Source organism: Colius striatus, chromosome 1 (assembly GCF_028858725.1).
Source record: "Colius striatus isolate bColStr4 chromosome 1, bColStr4.1.hap1, whole genome shotgun sequence".
Taxonomy (NCBI): Eukaryota; Metazoa; Chordata; class Aves; order Coliiformes; family Coliidae; genus Colius; species Colius striatus.
Window position 1 is genome coordinate 157,232,935 of NC_084759.1, and position 19,795 is coordinate 157,252,729.

The 19,795-nt window shown below is 35.2% G+C and overlaps 1 protein-coding gene across 5 annotated transcripts in view; it reads left to right on the forward strand.

The window, feature by feature from the left end:
* Window positions 1-19,795, forward strand: part of BLTP3B (bridge-like lipid transfer protein family member 3B) — a 57,929-nt gene that overhangs the window by 11,788 nt on the left and 26,346 nt on the right. For 4 of the 5 annotated variants that reach the window (XM_062015027.1, XM_062015033.1, XM_062015012.1 and 1 more), the window contains 8 exons: window positions 5,332-5,494; window positions 6,525-6,563; window positions 9,588-9,679; window positions 11,150-11,339; window positions 13,001-13,141; window positions 13,706-13,876; window positions 15,182-15,362; window positions 16,557-16,640. In XM_062015027.1, the coding sequence (XP_061871011.1) occupies window positions 5,432-5,494; window positions 6,525-6,563; window positions 9,588-9,679; window positions 11,150-11,339; window positions 13,001-13,141; window positions 13,706-13,876; window positions 15,182-15,362; window positions 16,557-16,640 (961 nt within the window). In that variant the 5' untranslated portion in view covers window positions 5,332-5,431. Of the gene's footprint in view, window positions 1-5,331; window positions 5,495-6,524; window positions 6,564-9,587; window positions 9,680-11,149; window positions 11,340-13,000; window positions 13,142-13,705; window positions 13,877-15,181; window positions 15,363-16,556; window positions 16,641-19,795 lie in introns of those variants that run through there. The other variant, XM_062015039.1, reaches the window with a different exon arrangement.

The window sequence follows — 19,795 nt, forward strand, 5'->3', positions numbered from 1 at the left end:
TACTTTGAAGTTAACTAATGGTGTGGTGCCATGTGGAAAAATGTAACAATGCTCCTGAGCTTAGTATTTGGAGGTGATATTTTGTTCCTGAGACACGGATACTACTTCTGGTTACAGGAAAGAAAATACCACAGAGGAAATTATTGCCTGCAGCACCCTGTTTGCTGTGACTTTTAAAAATTATTCTCATTTAACAGTGGGAGGGATTTTGGTTTGGTGTTTTTTGGTTTAGTTTGGTGAGATTTTTTTCAGCTCAAAACAGTTACAGAAAATCCACTTCGATTTATGGTCTTAGACAAAATGAGAGGAATTTGTTTGTAACAGTACACACTCTGGTGATTTCAATGCTTTATTTCTGTGGCAGATTTGACAAAGAAATAGTTCCATTTCTCTTCTATTTAAACACTAAGTATTCAAATTTGAAGTGGTACACTGAGCAGAATGGTAGTAGATCTCCTTCTCTCTGTTACCTAGAGCCATGGGAATCCACTATCTTTCTCAGAAAGTCAATTGAATAAAGACTGTTGTTCTTGCTTCAGAAATCTCAGAGTTCCATAGTGATTTAATAACATAGTTCAGCCAGGTGGAGCGAGAGAAAAAACAGTTATCTTTCTGTTCCATTTCTGCTGTTCTATTATTGATACAGTTGCCAGTGCTTGATAGGCGGTGCATTTCTTTCTTAGAGCTGGTTATGTTTTGAACCATACATCTTTTGAAGGAGTCCTGATTCATAACAGGAAGTTAAGCAAAATGTGTCACGTATTATGATTTAATAGTCTGTCATGATTAGAGCATACAAGTAGAATCAAATCACTGAAGGAATGACATTTAAAAAGCAGGGGAAGCATATGGTAGAGCCAGGTGGAAGAGATTGTGTGTTCAGTAGATGTGCAAAACAGCTGAGAAACCTGTGTCCAAATGTGATCCAGACTTCCCTTATTTCTCTATGAAATCCAAAAGTTGGGGTTTCTGTTGTCAAACTTGACAAGGCATCTGATATTCTCTCTAAAAAAGCCCCAGCATCTTCTATATAGATTTTTAATTGTTTTAGAGAGGACCCACCTGCCCCAAACTGCTGTGGTCCTGAGAAAATGTAATAATTGTAAACTACTACTAACGATTCTTACTACTGTGCTGTTACTGTGCAGTCTCTTATGCTTTTCACTAAACTCTTAGTCTATACTCTGTAAACTAAAGTTGAACCATCTATCTAACTGCATAGTAATGTTTAGTGCGTGTGTGTGTATTTTTATACGTACCCAAGGGAGCTATGTCAGGCTGCTTGTGATATTGATAAGTCTTTATTTCTGGATTCTTGCATTTAAAGTGTAAAACATCTTAAATAATTAGTCTGCTTTATAGAATTAAATATTAAAACTGTATTGAAATTCATACTATCAGTTATAGCGATTCCAACCTCAAATAATATGATTTGAGAAGGAAAGGATAGTGTGTGAAATTGAAACTAAATCCAGGGAAACAATTTTGCTTAGAATATCTTGTAGTATTAACAAAACAAGTATGTATTGCCTCATTAACAGTGATGTCTCACTGCCATAGCAGAACAGTGTAATGGAAAGATTGCACTTCTTTCCCTGTTTTCCTCTGTTCTCCTTTAGTCATTTCTTGTGCCTGGTGGTGAGTATTAACACTTGGACTGTTCTCTAGGAAAGGAATACCCATTAGTTCATGAGATGTTCTCGAGGTCTCTGGTCCCAGTTTCGTCTGGTTTTTAAGAAGTACTTAACTAATTCTAAGGAATGAATACCACAGTGAAAACTTTGTGCCAAGTCATGAAACAAGAATGTGTGCATATCATAGAATCATAGAATTGTTTCAGTTGGAAAAGACCTTTAAGATCATCATGAAGTTGGTGACACTCTTAATTCTGAGTAGTTATATGAAAAGCTCATAGAGAATTTTTAAATTATTTTCCCTGATCAAAGATTTCTAATAATGAAACATCATGACATGATCAAAGATTTGTCATTACTGCATTTTCAGAATTACATGATTCTACCTTAACTTTGTGGCAAGTACCTCTCTGCTTCACATAAAAATGGTCATAAGTATATAGCCAAAGAACTTCTCAAAGCTCCAGCATTCTAGATTACAGTACTGATTAGGTGACACAGTAGTTCTTTAGATATAGCTTGTCAATCTTCAGAGCCATGCTGCCTTCTCCTTAGATTTTGCCTGGCAATACATATGAGAAAACATTTCTGACACCAAAATAGTTAGAATTTCTAAAATTAACATTTTATAATAAAAGTTAATATTATTAACATATTAAATTGCAGATTTTATCTGGGTGACAAACTGTCAGTGATGATTATACCAGTTAGTGACAAGTTCACTACTACTTGCACTAGAAGCACATTGATGTGTCTGTGGTACATCTTGCTGACTCCCTGTTGTGTGAATATGAGGCACACTAGAAATGAAAGTCAAAGTACTCTGGCTCAGTGGGGCATGTCCTAGTTTTATGTACTGTGAGGTCCTAGAACAATACCATTGGGGGAGTTGTGGTTGCCCTCAGCTGTTTTTAAAAATTTGCAATTCAAAATGCTGTTCTTTCTTTCATCTGACTCTTAATTTTATGGATGAAGGTCTAAGTTCTTGTAAATTCTAGCTATCCAATCATTGTGTTTTGCAGTACTAGCTACCCAAACTTCTTGATTTTTATTTTTTAAGTTAAGGGCCACGGTATAAAACAAAAACATTTTCCAATTATTGTATCAAGTAGTATGAAATTTTTCTAAAGTGCTGGAAATATCCAACAGACAAACAAAAGTGTATTCTGTGGAACAACTGAGTTTAGAAGGAGGAGTGAACTGGCACAGAAACATAAACTGTTGGCATCCTCAGTGGAAAACTGGCTTTGGGCAAGGCAGATAGACAAAGCAGATGTGGTTATTGTATATTACAAGGTTACTATGGATTTTGGGGAAATACCACAGTCTCAGCGTCCACTCACCAGTCATATACCAGTCACTGGAGCAGAAGGAAGAGATCTAGTACTAGAGGTGCCTACATCTAAATTGCATTCTCACAGCTTACCTGTTAAGAGTTTCTTTCTGTGATGCTTGAAATGAAGGTTATATTCTTACAGGTGTTGTTCTGTACTCTTATGTTGCTCTGTACTGAACGAAGCAGCATTCAGAGCAGTTTTCCTTTTGCTAACTGCAGAAAAGGTAACAAACTTAAAGCAACACTCTCAGAAGAAAAAAAAGTTAGAAATGGGGGAAAAATGAAGCTCCCTATTAAGATTGCTTTCCTGACCTTCCCCTCCCTATTGGGAGGTACTAGCTCCTATGTTTGTTTGAAGAATGTCAGAAATAACTCACAATTGGCTTTGCTGTTCTCCTCCTTAATGGTATTTTGGTGTCTTTCTTGCTATCAGGTTTGGAAACCCATTCCTGTAGATACTCTCAGTTTCACTGTGACACGTCTGAAGTTGAAACCAAGATATATAGACCTATCTCCAAGTTGAGTGGCATTTCTGGTGTGGCAGAGCATCAGGGAACCCTGACAGAGACTTTTTCCACAGACCATCAGTCTCAGAAGTCTGTGTGTAATGGCAGAATGTTTGGGCGTTTACTATATAAATATGACAATACCAATTTGTGAAAGTTGAGAGTGAGAAATACTATGATGTGATGGAAAACATAAGTGGCTGCTGCTTTTATTCTAGGAATTTGAATTAGCTGAGTCAGATGAGACTTGTGAATGTGATTTCAGAGATGAGTGACTTTATATTTTGTAATTATTGATGGATATTTTACTGAGACAAGTTATTCAGCTCTTATTACATGTTAAAAGGAACAAAGAAGGGTAAACAGAATATTATTTCATTTTAAGTCCTGTATTCCTCTTATAATGTTTCTGAATGGAGATGTCTAATAGATGTCTATTAGCTGTGAAAGAAAATGTATTTGTCAATAGCCTTAATATATTTTTAGTAAAGAAATTATTAATATTATTACTTGTGAATCAAAACTCATTCCTTTGGGATAATTTATGCCTTGTAAGCATTTTGTATGTATGCCTTGCATTTTGTCAGGCGAGATTAATGCATTTCCAAAGTTTACCATCACAAGAATGCAGTAAAGCAGTTAGACTGAGCAAATACCTGCCATATTTCAAGCCACACTTGGAAGTTGTGAAGAGGGAAAGACTAACAGCCTTCTTCACCATCTTTCACCATCTCCCCCCCAAGTATCTGATTCAATAAGGACCTACTAGTTCATTTAGAAGTTGGTCTTTTCGATGGGAAGGAAGTGTTGGGATTACATCTCCTGGGGCATTGCTTCAGGGCGATGTTCCATTGTTGTGGACAGACAAAACCTTTCTCTCTGCCTGCAGAATATCAGAATGCAGAGATTTCCCTGGGAAAAGTCACAAGGCGTAATGCAAACAATACTACTACCTGATCTTTAAAATTAGACCTAGTTCATGAGCAGAAGCTATTTTCCATGGCAAGTTGCAGGTGTCGTTGGTTAAATATAAACTTTATTCTTCAGCCTGTGGTAGATATAATGCTACAGCTGTTGATTTGAGGGTGGAATACACATGGTTCTTGTTATGTTATCTCACAAAGATGTGAACTGTTTGACAGTCACATAGATTTTTCATATCAGTGAATTGGAGAGCCTCTGAAGTATAATGAACTTTATTGCACATGTACTCTTTTAAATAGTTATACTTTTAGCTCTGGTGTATCAGATTGACCTTCTAAGTTGTTTTCCAATGTTTTGTATACATCTTGCTGCTATATGTATGTATATATTTCTAATTTGTTATTAAATTCTATGATTAAATCTAGTGAATAATGTAAACAGAACTTTTAATTTCAAGACTTTAGTGTAAATATATATAGAAAAATATTATTTATGAACAGAAGCTTTTTGTTACTCGAGTGAATTCTAAGCCATTCCTGGTTGCTTTAAGAATGTCAATATAAGTTGTAAAGGTTTTGGATCCTTTTTGTCTCCACTTGAAAAACTGAAGAGTGAAATGAGATTGACTTCCAACTTGTGTAGTTTAAAATAAATTGTTAAATACTTGTAATAAAAGATTTTGTATTCTGAATGACAGACAAATTAGAAGATACCTCATATTTAATTTTGTTTATGTATTTGGAAATGGAGTTAGTGAGATACAAAAATTCAGAGGAAGAAAGCAGTTCCATGGTACCATTTCTTTTCAGAGTAAAATTGTATGTAAGAACCTAAGATGATTTCCTCACCTTTAGACCATTGTTTCAAATTGTCATCTATATATAGGACAACTCTGAATATGCATTTACTGAAGGTGCACATTTGTTTTTAGGTTCACCAAAAATCTGTCACCTGACAAGATCAACTTGAGCACATTAAAAGGGGAAGGTCAGCTCACCAATTTAGAGCTGGATCAAGAGGTCCTTCAGAATATGCTGGATCTTCCAACATGGCTTGCTATTAACAAGGTGTTTTGCAATAAAGCATCCATTAGGGTGAGTATTTTATTGTGCTGGAATGGTAGTTAGCCAAATCTTTCTTTTCTGCTTCTTCTCTGTAAACTTTCAAGCAACTTTGTTAATAGAAAATTCATCTCATTGATTGACAAAATTTTAGAGAAAAACAAAGATATTGCCAGCAATTATTTTTTACTCATTTTTATTTCTCATATGGTGACATGAACTATGCGTGTAAATGACGAAAGTAAGCAGTGATAATGTTCTGAAATAGAAATAGAGATAAAAGCTTGTATTTGTCCATAGTAATTAGTGTACTATAATTATTTGTTATTCTCTCTATGTTATTTATTTTCTTTACCTCTCTCTTTCTATTGCTTTTCCTCTTGTTCCTTTCCTAGTCCAAAAGTATCTTTCTGAGGGATTCTGGTGTCTGTGGGAAATGTGGGAACACTCTAAATCTGGTAGACATTGCTTTTTGGTCCTTGTGGTTTCTATGAAATGAAGCAGTGTATATCATCTCTCCTAGATTATACTAATATGAGAGTAGAAATGAAGTATGGCTTTTTTCTGACAGAAATTACAATTGGTCAGACCTTAACACCTCTTTAGACTTTTTTTTCTTTTTGTTCTTCTTTTTTTTTCCCTTCTAATGGGAGATTGTCTTGATTTTACTGAATGCCGTTGACTTGATGTTTTGTTTTAGGCATCCAATTACTTGTAGACCAACAGAGCAAATGTGGTTTTCCTTTCCTTTTAAAGGAAAGAATGTGGAAGACAGTGTTGCTTTTCTGATGCTTGACAACTGAGTATTAAAGAGACAGATTCTATTTTATTCCTCTGTTTTGTGCCCAATGATAAGGAGACTTTGAAGTTTTGTTTTTAACACTTAATTAAATTTATGTGTGTGCATAACTTTTTTTCTATATAAACTTGGCATTTTGAAAGTAATATTATGGATTTGTCTTACAAATATAATTTGTATAAATTAACCACATTCTAAACAAATGCTTGATTTTACTCTATTTTTAATGTTTACTTTGCCTTAGAATAATGTTTTTCCTTGCAGATACCATGGACGAAGTTGAAAACACATCCCATCTCTTTGGTGAGTTTGGAGATGAACTCCTAAATATACTCACTGTAGCAGAATTGATTTCAAATATTTTTATAGTTCTCTTGACTCTGGAAATAATCGAAACATGAATGGGCCTTTACTAAGTATCCTCTGGGTAGTGGCAGATCAAGACAAAATGCCTTTACGTTTTTATTGGTAGCTTTGTTTTCTTTTCTATGGCTTTAGGCATCCTCACTGTAATATTTGACTGTCAGCTGATTTCTGTCAAGTTCTTCAGTCATTACATCTCAATTTGGGTTCACCTGAAGGGTAGTTATTTGTCTAACTAAGCCTCTTAAAAGTTTTCTACCTGACATTTGGAGCTATCCTTTCTTAGGCCTTTTCTGTTCCACATCTGTGCTATACCCAGTGATATCAGGTATAGGAGGTCTGACACACGTAACGTTTACAGGGTTTCTGTAACATCCTAGGATTCAGATGGGATATAAATAGGATATAAAAATGACTCAACAATTACAAGTAATACTAATTATTGCATTTGTTTAATTTTGTTCTTTATTTTTAAGTATATTAAGAAATTTCTTAGCATCAGAAGTGATTTGCTTGATGATGGCAAAACCTTCTTAATTAAAGGAATGAACATTCCTTTGACTGTCTTGCTTCCTAGTATTGCAGTGAATTTCTGAACTTGTTTATAATTCCTTAGTTCTGAATCAGACTTGGGAAAGACATGTTGTTTTAAATACTTCATGCATTTGATAGTGACCCAGTTGTAATGTACTAATGCCTGTGCTGCTGATTCCTGACACACACAGCTTAAAGTGTGGTAATTCTGATGTGGGGTGGTTCAGCCTCTTGAGTGTCAGATGCAACTGCCAAATTAGGAAATCAGTTTAAGCTGTGCTATTCTTAAAGATTACAGGCTTAAACCTATGGTAGCAAGGCCTGACTGTTTGCTTTGCTCTTGGTGAATTTACTTTTGCAATCCTTGAGGCTAAGGTAACTTGCAAGGTCACCTTCTTCACATAAAGCTTTCCTTGAACAAGGGCATTGATAACAAAAGTTCACTGACTTCTGAAGGAATGGCCTAAATTGTCCAACTTTGGTCCTGAACATCCACTATTTTGCTGGGGGCATTTTTGCTACTGGGAGTTGATTTAAATTGCAATAGCATCCACAGTTTGTGCAGCTTAGGTGGTAACTAGAACCCACTTGTCTACCCAAAGGTACTTTCATTGAACTTAGTTGCCCTTTGTGAAAATCTGTCTGTTAATGTAGTGACAAATAACATTATCTTTGCCTATAATAATTTTCTGTTTCTGTATGACAAACAGTATAATTTTGAAGAATGCTTTGAGAACCCAAGTCTGCTATGCAGCGTTTTTTCCTCTTATCAAAGTAGAGTAGTTGCCAGTGAGAAAATAGATATCTACATCCAGATGGTATTCATTAACTCCTATTGATATTATGCAAACTCCTTAAATCACTGCCCTACTGTTCTTTGCAGTAGTCACATTGTGAAGGCAATTGTTCCAAAGGTCTTAAGAAACTTTAAAAGAGTGCTCAAAAACATTAAGATAACCAGGAGAAATCTTTGCTTCCCCCTGCTTCTACCATCTTCAAAATCTAAGGGATTGAGTTTTTCTTGTTTTTTCCTCTGTTGTTGGTTTGTGAGACAAGTTATTCATTGAGACAGCTGAGAAAATAATTGTAAAATGTCCTAATTTACTGTTAACAGCTAACACTTCCCTTTAAGCATCAAAACACAGTGAAGAATAAATAAATGCAAAGTAGAGAAGCTATGAACAGTCAGGGAATTTCAAGGATAAGAGTAACATAGCAAAATGTTTGTGGAGCTAAGTATATTATGTAGACAGGCACAGTTAACACAATATGATAACAAAATCCAGTAGGTAGAGCAAGTTGAATCATGAAAAATCTAAAACTGAGGACAAAGCTTTTTAGTGTGGTTTGTCTGACCTAAGAGAGGGGAAATGAAGGAATTCAAATGGGGTGGTGTTAAGTCAGAAAACGACAGTGAAGTCATATTAGCTGTTGTGTTTTGATTGAACTTCCGATGGGACAAGATTTCAGAATGATAAGCCTTAAATTAAGAGGCTTCCCAGGTTATATGAGAAATTTAGGTCACAAAAATTGCAACGTAAGTTAGGAGATTCTTGGATTTATTCAGTTGTCAGGAATAAGGTTTTGCGTTTAGCTTGTTCCTATTCTGTTTGCCCCCTTATATTCATTATTTAGAAAGTATATTACAGTTATGATATTTAAATATAGGCTTCGACTAAAATACAGTTTAGGTGTTTCATTACTTAATTCCCAGCCTCTTTTGTAATAGTCCCACTTCAAGTATAAAGAATTGAATAACAGCACACAATTTTATTATAATATGATGTGATGCAAATTATACTAGAATATATCTTTTTGGAAATTACTTGTTTTTCTAAGTCTACTGAAGATTCATGAATGTATACACAATTGTGTATATATTATCTTCACATTTTGGTTTAAAGATGCAGCCAAAATTTGATCTACTGTCATGATTTTTAGTGGACTAATTTTAGATATTTTCCATTAAAACTTTTTGAACTTATCAACTCATGTATAAAACTCAGGAGGAATTAAGTATTTTATTGGAAAAACAACCATATAAGAAGAAAACCCAGACAAGTTAAATCATTAGCATTAAATCATGACCTTCTCATAATGCAGTTTTTGAGGACGTTTGAGATGGATAAATAATACTCTGGGGTCAAGAATTCTGTAATCCAGTGTTGGACTGGGAAGGTCTGTTAATATTCACAACATTTTAAAATTTTTATGAAAAAGTTTTTAAAAAAAGATTATTTTGTTACATGACAAAAGCTTATGGAAAATTTGACGTGATAAGAAATGTTTTATGTGTATTTCAGAAAAGGTTTGCAAGTGATTTTTGGGGGGATTTTTGTTGGTTGGTTGGTTGGTTTGTTATTCTTCTGTCATTGTTTACTTTGTTGCCTCTTAGATTTCCAATACTTTGTTTTATTTTGTTTTTTCAAGTCCTTGGATAAAGTTGTAATGGAAATGAGCACATGTGAAGAGCCACGTGCCCCTAACGGACCCTCTCCAATAGCAACTGCATCTGGACAGAGGTCAGTGGTGATACTTACATCTAAATGATCCAAAAAAGTTTACTGGTTTTGAATTACTATAAAACAATTAGTTTGCCCCTGCAAATTTTCAGAAGTATCTAGGATTGCAGCTTACCATTTCCACCTCTCCAACATTTTATTTTATTACTCGTGGGTGGAATTACATATGTGTACTGATAGTGGAGCTATCTGAACTCAAGCCTGGAAGGAACATCTGAACTACGCATGGAGCTTCCTAGGCATGTTTCATATGGATGCAACTACTGCATCAAAAATTTACCAGGTTTGACAGATATTAAGTTTCCTATTTGGAAAATTATTTATAATGTTGGGGTGGGTTTTTCAAAAAATGTCTCTTATGTTTGGTTAAGAAAAAAAGGTAATAAAGGTTATTTGTTAGTGTGATGTTTTAAAATTGTATTTGCTTTATTGTATCAGCCAAAATGTACTAAAAGATTTCATGCACACTATATAACCCAAAAGTCATTTGCTGGATCAATACAGCATTGTGTCAGTGATTTCCACCCTCTCAATCGCCTCCTTTTTATGGACTGAAGACTTTTTTTAGTGTGCACAGAGACCTCCATACAGAGAAACAAATTTGATGATAAAATCACTTTTCTTATTTTAACTTGTGTGTAATGTGTAAAAGTCATCCATGGGCCTCTGCATCTCCAAGGGTACAGCTGGAAAATCATCGCCATAGAGATTCTGTGTAGGATGAAAGTTATAAAAAAGAAAAGGAAGGACAAACCACATAAACTGTACTTTTAAAACAAGCTGGAAAAAGAAACCCAAAGGCAAAAAATTTCAGATGTTAAGAATATTTAAAATACAGTTTTCCATTCACCAATCTAAACCATTCAGAGCACATAAGGTTTTTGTTAAAAAATTAATTGCAACTACTTTATCTTTTTTAATACTGGAGTGCGTGTTGATTTGATATAGACATGTAACCACTATTTCAAATGCCTTTCTTTTATAAAATGAAACAAAGCAAATACTTTGTTATATATGAAAGATAAATTTTAATGAGTCGAATAACTTAGCTCATAGAGATAAATAGTAACTAGATTAGAGGTGTCAAAATTCATTTGTTATGAATTACTCCTTTTATATATATGTGTGTGTATGTTTATATATAAAAAAGTGAGATTTCTATGTAATCTCATGGACTGTTATACTTATGTATATATAATATATATACATAACACATTAGTTTTTCTACTTCATAGACATTGATCTCGATCCAAAATATGTTCCTTAATGATTATTTTGAGATTAGGATCATAGTGTGAAAGTTATTGTAAACTAGATCAAGTATGTTTAACAAAAATTCATAATTGGAGAATACGTTAGGTAATACTTTTATAGTTTGTCTCATGTTGTTGTATTTCAGCAGTTGAATAGGTTTAATTTTGTGGGCTTTCATTAGGTGTGTATTTAATATGTTGACATTTCACTTTTTAGTGAATATGGCTTTGCTGAAAAAGTGGTAGAAGGCATTTCCGTTTCTGTGAACTCCATTATAATAAGGATTGGTGCAAAAGCCTTTAATGCTTCATTTGAACTTTCCCAGCTGAGAATATACAGTGTAAACGCAAACTGGGAACATGCTGACCTCAGGTTTACCAGGATACAAGAAGCTCAACGTGGAGAGGTAAATAGTATCTTCTGCTAACTAAAGTAGACTGAGTGCAAGGTTGATTCTATGTAATGTATCAAGAGAGACTTAGCATGCACCTGGCCTCTGGTAAATAGGTGTTCTAAATTTTGTCCATGTTTGCCCATTTAGAGGTGGATATTCTGGAATAAACAGAGTTTACTCAGAATTAACGAGTCTGGTAGTTCCTTTTTATGTTGGGAGAGAAACTCAAAGAGAATGATAGTTAAAAATACTGCAAAAATAAGAAGTTGAAATATCTTTTTTCTGACAGCTTGTCTTTCTTGCAGCTTACCTCTATGCTAACACTCATGTGTTAATGAAGTCCAAAGAGGAAGAATTAAAGTTTGACTAGAAGAAATTTTGTATTGCCATATTTTTTGCTTTTGTGCTATTTAAGAAGAAATCAATTCTGTATAGTTTCCTCATACATGACAGAGCTTTCTTTGGGGAGTATTCTTTTCAGTACAATGAATTCTGGAAACGGAAATTTCTAGAAACTAGTGAATTATTCATTAGCAGTAGATTGCATTAAAAGGTGAAAAAACCTTGTACTATAAAGGTAACTTGTACTTGAACCTCCATTTTAAGGGAGTAAGCTTTTAGCTTTGCACTGTAGCTAAACTCTTAACATAATAAGGAATCTCCTTAGAATTTGTTTAGAAGTTTCTATTCATACTGCATCTCCTGGATGAGGAGGGTAGGTACTCTGCTGTTCTGCAAGTAGTACATTTCATGCTGCTTTTCAGTATGTCTTTCCATGTAGCTTACTTCATTGTGCGTGCCTCCTTCCCAAACACGTTAGGAATGTTTTACTTAAGTCTCTGCTTATGTTTGCAGGAGAGTTTTCAAGCTGACAAGAGAAGAGTGACACCTGAAAAATAAGACACATATCAAACAAAAACTCTTCCTTCTTCCGCTTTCCCCATGGCTGATCGTTTTTTTTTTTTCTTCAGAGAGTAATGTAGAAAGGAGTTTTAGGGAAACTAGAATTAATATTTTTTTCCTCTTGATGTCCTGTTCATTTGATGTTCTCCATGATGTTACTACTGGAAAACTACACATTTTCCATTCATTATCCATCTGTACTTGCTGCTCTTGTATCATTACTCTGACACTCGCTTGCTCTGTCTTCTAGAAATCCATGTAATGAATTCAGAGCATGTGGGGTCCATACAGCATACAATGTGCCCAATGTTTAACTTCCTCTTGTAATTGAAATAAGACACTCCTAAACCCTCCCTCATTCTGTAGCTTTCCTTCCCTCCCCATTCTTTTGCGATATGCTAGGATTTAGCATTTTGAAACTGAACCGCATGATCTTTTTTCCTCTTCCAATGGCAACCTAGTATGCAATAATTGTGACCTTTATTTTCTTCTGAATATTTTAAATGCTGCTTGTTACCTCTGCCTGCTCGGAACTAGCTTAACATTTCTGTGACATTCTGGAGGTAGAGAGAAGGATTAGGGCTTTATTTTTTGACACTTGAAAGTGGAATAATAAGTGCCTTGTATTTGTTCTTCTCATATGGCTCTCCATGAAGGTTACATGTGAGTGTGTGTGTATATACGTGGAGATCTTTACATGCACAGGCTTAGGCACAGGTTAACTGTAATATTGCATTAAGATGTTTTTCTCTTTTTCTCTCTCTTCAAAGGTTTTGACTTTTAAAGAAATCAACTGGCAGATGATCAGAATAGAAGCAGATGCAATCCAGAGTTCAAAGCATGAAATCCTGAGTGCTCCAGTGCGACTGATTACTAACCAATCAAAAATTAGGGTCACGCTTAAAAGAAGGGTAAAGTTGAAAAAATTGAGCTCTTTTGTTAATTTATTAATTCATTTTGAACTCATACTCTAAATGCACTTGCACATAGTGAAGATTTTAAATTTCATCTATACATAGAATTCCTTGAACTTTATTAATAGCATATAATCAGTAAGACTGTAGAGTTTACAAGAACTTCTGCAGTCAGAATTGAAAGATTAAGACCTTGCATGGGTCCTGCTAATGAAATAATTTGATCTGCAGAGCTTTGTTTATGATGATGCATGCTGTCTTATCTCTTGAGAGTCAGGTAATATTTACATTACTTACGTTTAGAGAAATTAATCAGTTCCATATCAAACAAGTGCTAAGTAAATAAAAAGTGAGTCATAAATATACTCTATCTGAGGTACTTTTTCGTTAATGAGAGGAATACAATGTAAAATATGTTTGTTATTTATATGGAAGAAATTTGCTTCGTGCAAAGTGTGATTTTTTTTTTTTTTTCCATTACACTTTTTTTTCTTGTAGTTGATGTGAGACATTTAAATGCTTGATGGATCCATTTGACTCATTTCCGTTTTTGTTCTACAGTTAAAGGATTGTAATGTAGTGGCATCAAAACTGATTCTGATTCTGGATGATTTACTATGGGTTTTGACTGATTCCCAGTTGAAAGCCATGGTGCAGTATGCCAAATCTCTTAGTGAAGCCATAGAAAAATCAACAGAACAAAGAAAAAGCTTGGCTTCTGAAACAGCACAGGTATGATAATTGATTGTCTCACTGTATCATTATCAAGTGTTCTAAAATAAAACATAGCATGGTTAGTTGTGTTAACTTATTTTAGAGAGAGTTTGGTTATTTTCATTTGTCTATTTCATATTAAATTACATTAGAAATGAATCCCAGTAGTACAAAATAGACTTTATTTTACAAGATTTTGAGTATTGATGTTAGTTGCCAGAAAAAAGAAGTTGTATATCATCATCTATGTACAGAGTATTTAGAGTTCTGTGTTGACTTAACAGTTGATTAGCTGTTCAATGAATTTGCTGTCCAAATACTTGCTGGTTCTGAACATAAAAAAAGAATTAAGGCACACTAAGATAACCTTAATGTATGGATAGATATGCTTACTATAATGATTTAAAGTACTTGTCCAGTTTGCTTTCACGGTTCTGGAAAATTAGCTTTTACTACGAGTTTTTCTTCATGCAGCAGTCTTGTTGGAATGTATAGTGAAAATTAATTTTAACATATTTCTGCTGGCACAGATGTTATATTGATGGTGCATGTAAGATAGTATTACATACATCTTGTTGATCTTTCAGTACATACAGTAGACTAGACCAACTGGGCTTTGTGAGTCTTGGGAGGAAGGGACCTCTTCTTGTCTGTGAAGAAGCCACACAAATACACTCATAAGATAGCCCTATAAAAATAAAACAAAATTTATTACTAAGACTGGTTAAGTAAAGTAATTTGTATAAAATCTCTTACAATAAAGCTAGTGTACTGTAATGGACAGTTCAGTTCTTGTAGGGGCCCATATGATTTGATGGTTTAGTTGTAGCAAGCAAATGGTTAGCTGCTACTGAGCAGGGATATCTTGATTGTTCAATTCCCCGTTCTTACGCCTCACCAATTCTTTGGTTCTGGCACTGGCTCACATTTGACCTCATTGTGATGTAGTTGGGGAACTAAACTAGCATAAATGAGACGTACAAAAAATGCTAGTTGTCTTCTGAAAGAAGACATACTGCAGCAACATATTGCAATAAAAGGTAGAAAACTACAAGTACTGCAAGTGACAGGGATGTAAAGGAGTATGGAGGAAGGGGGGAAAGGGGAAATTCACTGAAAACGCCTCTTTGTGACCCCTGCCGTTAGCTCAACTTTATTCTAAAACAGCACAGTTAGTTAACCATTAAGTAACCATTCAAGGGTTGTGTGTGGTACAGACTTTCCCTTATCCCGAAGGCCAATTTTGAGTAGGTGAAAGTATACTTATGCTTGAAAAGAAGGATAAACTTTATAAATTGATATGGCTAAATATTTTTTTTTCAGAGCTCTGTGCCTGTACCCAGCTCTCAGCAGGTGAAAGCTCACCAGACAACAGCAGCACCTGATCAAAATGATGCAATAGTAAAATTATTTAATGATTTTGATGTTAAGGAAACTTCTCATCACTTAGTAATTTCCCATTTGGACCTACATATATGTGATGATATCCATTCTAAAGAAAAAGGTAACTTTTTTTAAAGTAACGTGCTTGTGATTCATAATCATCTTTAGAAGACATTTTGAGGACTACAGTAATGTTAATCAGGAGTCTTTAGAGGAGTATTCAAAGTTGTCTTCAGTGTCTGTAGGCACATTTAAAATTAGCTGAAGCCTCTGTCAGGGCAACAATTTGATATTAAATGTAATTATTTTAGAGTAAATGCAACAAAAACTGCTAAGAGTGATAGTAGGTTCAGTGCTTTTCCTGTCTTCTAGAAACTAACTCTGTCCAGTCTGATGGTTACTGATGTTTTTTCTTTTATATTATAAGTTAACTGGGTCATGAAGAATGCAGTGACAACATTACTGTGGCTTGAAAGAGTCACTATACAATCTGCTTTTGTAATATTCCTGTAAAATACAGACTTAATAGAAGAGCAGTCCTCTTTGTGTCACCAAATTAGAGAATTTGGTATGCTCTGCAGCACATAGAGAGAACGGAATGAGAGTTCTGTGGCCTTATAATTTTGTGTGTAATACTTTTTTTTAGAAAAAATAAGGTTATTGCATATAGCTATATTTAGAATGGAAAATAAAGAAGATAACATTTCTTTTAAGTCTTTTTTAAAAAGTGATCAGAAGAGAATGACATATCAGTATGTATCTAAGGAGCTCAGTAGCCACTGTACCTACTGCAGTTGGGATTTATCATTCTTAGTGAGATCTCTTTACTGGTCCTTTATTCTTGGCCGGGAAGTTTAAATTCAACAGTGGAAAAATAAGAACAGAGGACTCTAAGAAGACCTCTTCACTGCAATAATATTTGACAAATAAAACAAATTATATGTACAGTATTCTTGAAAGTAAACGTTGACTTGGAATGACAGACTGCAGTCTTATATTCAGTGTGAGAAGTTGAGTTTCAGAAAAACTACAGTAATACGTGTTCATAGAGTTGTCTTTACTTTTTAACAGCATATAATACGATATGCAGTTTGTTAGTAGTGACTGAGTGCAGAATATGTAGTATTCAAGCTGATATTTAGCAATCAGTGAGGATTACCTGAATGAAAGTTTTGAGGGAAGATAATGAGGTTGTAAGGACAGCCAGTAAAGGGGAGGAAGAAGTAGCTGTGAGATGCTTAAAGCAGTGCAGCAATGCGAGAACTAACAAGCTAAATACAATGTCTGCAGAGCTGAGCATTGTTTTATTTTACAGACTTAAATAGACGTGTCACGGGAGGAGCCATGCAGCTTTCCTTCAGCTATTTAACAGTGGACTACTACCCGTTTCACAAAGCAGGTATGAAAGTGAGCATTTTGTGAATTGCTTGTGAGTGGAACTATCTTACTGGAATACTAAAAGATTTGTTTGTGTACTTATATGTGTGCAGCTTGGGTAATAATGTTCTCAGCATTTGAAATACATACCTCTTTATTTCCTTCTAGGTGCAAAAATAAACAACAAAAGCCACAACCTGGGAACCAGCTTAATTTCTGTGAATGAGCTAGTTTGTGCCAAACACTTTCTTTCCACTGTTCTGTTTCGTCAACAAAATGGTGTTTACACATTTCTGACATGAGAATAACTATGTGTTGACAGAGGAAGCCATTGTGGCAGATTGAGAATTTGTTAATTGGGTATTTTCAAGAGTCAATCTGCTAGATTTTTTTGTCCATACAGTTATCATTTTATGTCTATTTCTAAGTCAGACTTTGGGTTTTTGTTACTTTATTTTGCTGAACAGGAATCTCAGTGTATAGAGGTTCAATTGTTATAGCCTTTTGTTAAGAAAATGTTGTTAAACAGATGTTAGCAATTTCCAAAGAAGCATTGCTTACAAATCATTCGAAAAAATGTAGAAGAGCCAAAACAAATTTGCTTTGAATTTGAGATCAAAGGCAATCCAGTACAGTGGAAGTGTTTTTAGTTTGAGACAGGCATGTGGTTGTGCTTTGTTTTACCTTTTAATGACACAGACCAATCATTTTGGTGTGATTATCCACATACATTAAAGATGTTAATTAGCTCTAGCTTGCCTTGCGTTCACTCATGGGTGCAGATGGAACCCTGTAATATCAGTCTGTTTCATTCGTAAGTAGCAAATATAGTCTTTGTACCTTAAAATTGTAATTTAGTGTAGGTCAAATAAACACACAGAAAAAAGCATATGCTTCAGAAAATGTTTTCTTTCTCTGCTATAGATTGGCCTAATATAGCTTGGAATTTGTGACATTGGTTTCCTTCCTATAAAAGTGGGACCTTAAGTTGCAGAGATTTAACATATAAATGTTTTGTGGCACAGCTGTGTTTTTCATTTACTGTCACTTCTGATTCCTACCATGTCAAAATGAGAGTCTGATTTATCTATGATTTTTCTGAGTTATCCTCAGAGAAAATGTAGAGAACCGGGGAAATAAATACATTATTTCTTTTGGAAGGATTCTTAGCCAGATTGAACTGTGCACTGTAGGCTCTTGGGTGGGCATGCTAGAAGCACAGTGAGAGTGCTCTTAGGTCATGACTACATGGGACATAAATCTTACTATGTGAAACCAGTGACGGAAAAGGTCATCAGTGACGGAAAAGGTCATCAGCAGGGCAAAGGTGGTGCCTAGTGTTCTCTTAAAGTGTTCAGTGATGTTCTGTACAAGTATGTGTAAGTAACAAAACTGTAGATCTCATTTATAAACTGTGACAAAAAAACCTATCAAAAGTGATGGTATTTCATCCAATAGTGTTAGAGGGAGGGAACGTTCCAGAAAGATTATTTTGCCACTTTAAGAGATTGTCATCTCCTCACTTTAGAAGAGTGTTGCAATTCCATGGGCAAACTATTGCCACCGAGGGAAGAGTATTCAAAGTAAAAGGAGCACATACTAGTTTTGAAAATGCAAAGAGATCACTCTATCCAGGTAGGTATCGTGCTTCTCTATACTGCTGAATCAGGCTATCACCTGGTAGGCAGAGCATTCCTACTCTGAAATCAAGGCCCTGCAATATGGTACACTGAAGGACAAGAGTGTATTAGTACTGTGTAACAGTGAACATAGAGCAAACAGCTATGTACTTCTGTGGCCAGACCTTTTCCTAGTTTTGTACTTCTCTGGTTTATAGAATATTTATAAATAGCTCTTGCTGATATAGCTGTCTTGGAAGTTGCAATTAATCCTTCATGAAAAGTCTTCAACAATTAATTATTTTGTAGATTGGGTTCTTGTGGGTTCAGGTTTTTTGTTTGTTTGCATGTTTTTGTAACAGGCCCCACCCAGAAAGACTCTAAAGGGAGTCTGAAGCGTAGTTGCTGTAGGGTAAATTTATAACCCTTGAAAAATCAAGCCTTCCAACAATAGCCTTTCATAATACTTAACAAAAATGGAGCAGATTGTGTGTCCATTGACTGCGACTAACCAGACTTACTGCATGTAGTAAACCTGCCTTGTCCAGCAATCCACTGCATTACTAGTCCTCCCAGACCTGCTCTCACAGCAGGTTTTATGCAGATCTAGTATCTGTGCAGCTGATGTGATGAGTGATGATGAGAGAAGGCTGCTGCTTTGCCATCATGCAGGACATTTTGCAGCACAGGAAATTGTTGGTCAAGCTGAGGTAATATGAGAAATTGGAAAGCATTTCCTTCCTGGGAAACCAGCAATAAACTTTAGCTTCACTAAAATACTGTTGTTTTTGTTCCAATCTGTCATGCTCTTCACTTTGCACAGATAAGTGTGGCAATGGCATCTCCATATATAGAATTGTAGAACAGCTGAGGATGGAAGGCACTTCTGGAGATTATCTAGTTCAACTCCTGTCATTAAAGTGGTGTCAATTAAAGTCACTTTCCTAAGGTTGTGTCCAGTTATGTTTTCAATGCCTCCAAGGGTAGAGACTTAGCATCTCTGGGCAACCTAGTCCAGTGTTTAGCCACTCTCACAATATAAAAGCTTTTTTTTTAATTTAATGCTTAAGTGGAATTTCTTTTATTTCACTTTGTGCTTATTGCCTTTCGTCCCATGACTGGACACTGCTGAGAAGAATCTGACTCCCTCATCTTTATTCTCTCTAACAGTCACTTATACACATTGATAAGATCATTCTGAACCTTTTTTTCATACTAAATATCTTTGTGACTATTGGGTGGACTTACTCTGGTAAGTTCGTTGTTGCCCTGTACTGAGGAGCCCAGAATTGGAGTTAGCACTCCAGATATAGTCTCACCAGGGCTGAGCAAAGTGCATGTATCGCTTCCTCTGACGTGCTGGCAATGCTTTTCCTAAGCAGCCCAAGGTGCTATTGACTTTCTTTGCATGGAGGACACATTACTGGTTCATATTGAACTTACTGTCTCAGGTTTGGGGTTTTTTGTTTGTCTACAAAGCTCCTTTCCAGTTGGTCAGAGATTACTGTCATGAAAAAGTAATCACAAGATTGCTGTAGAGCCACTTTTCTAGCCTTTT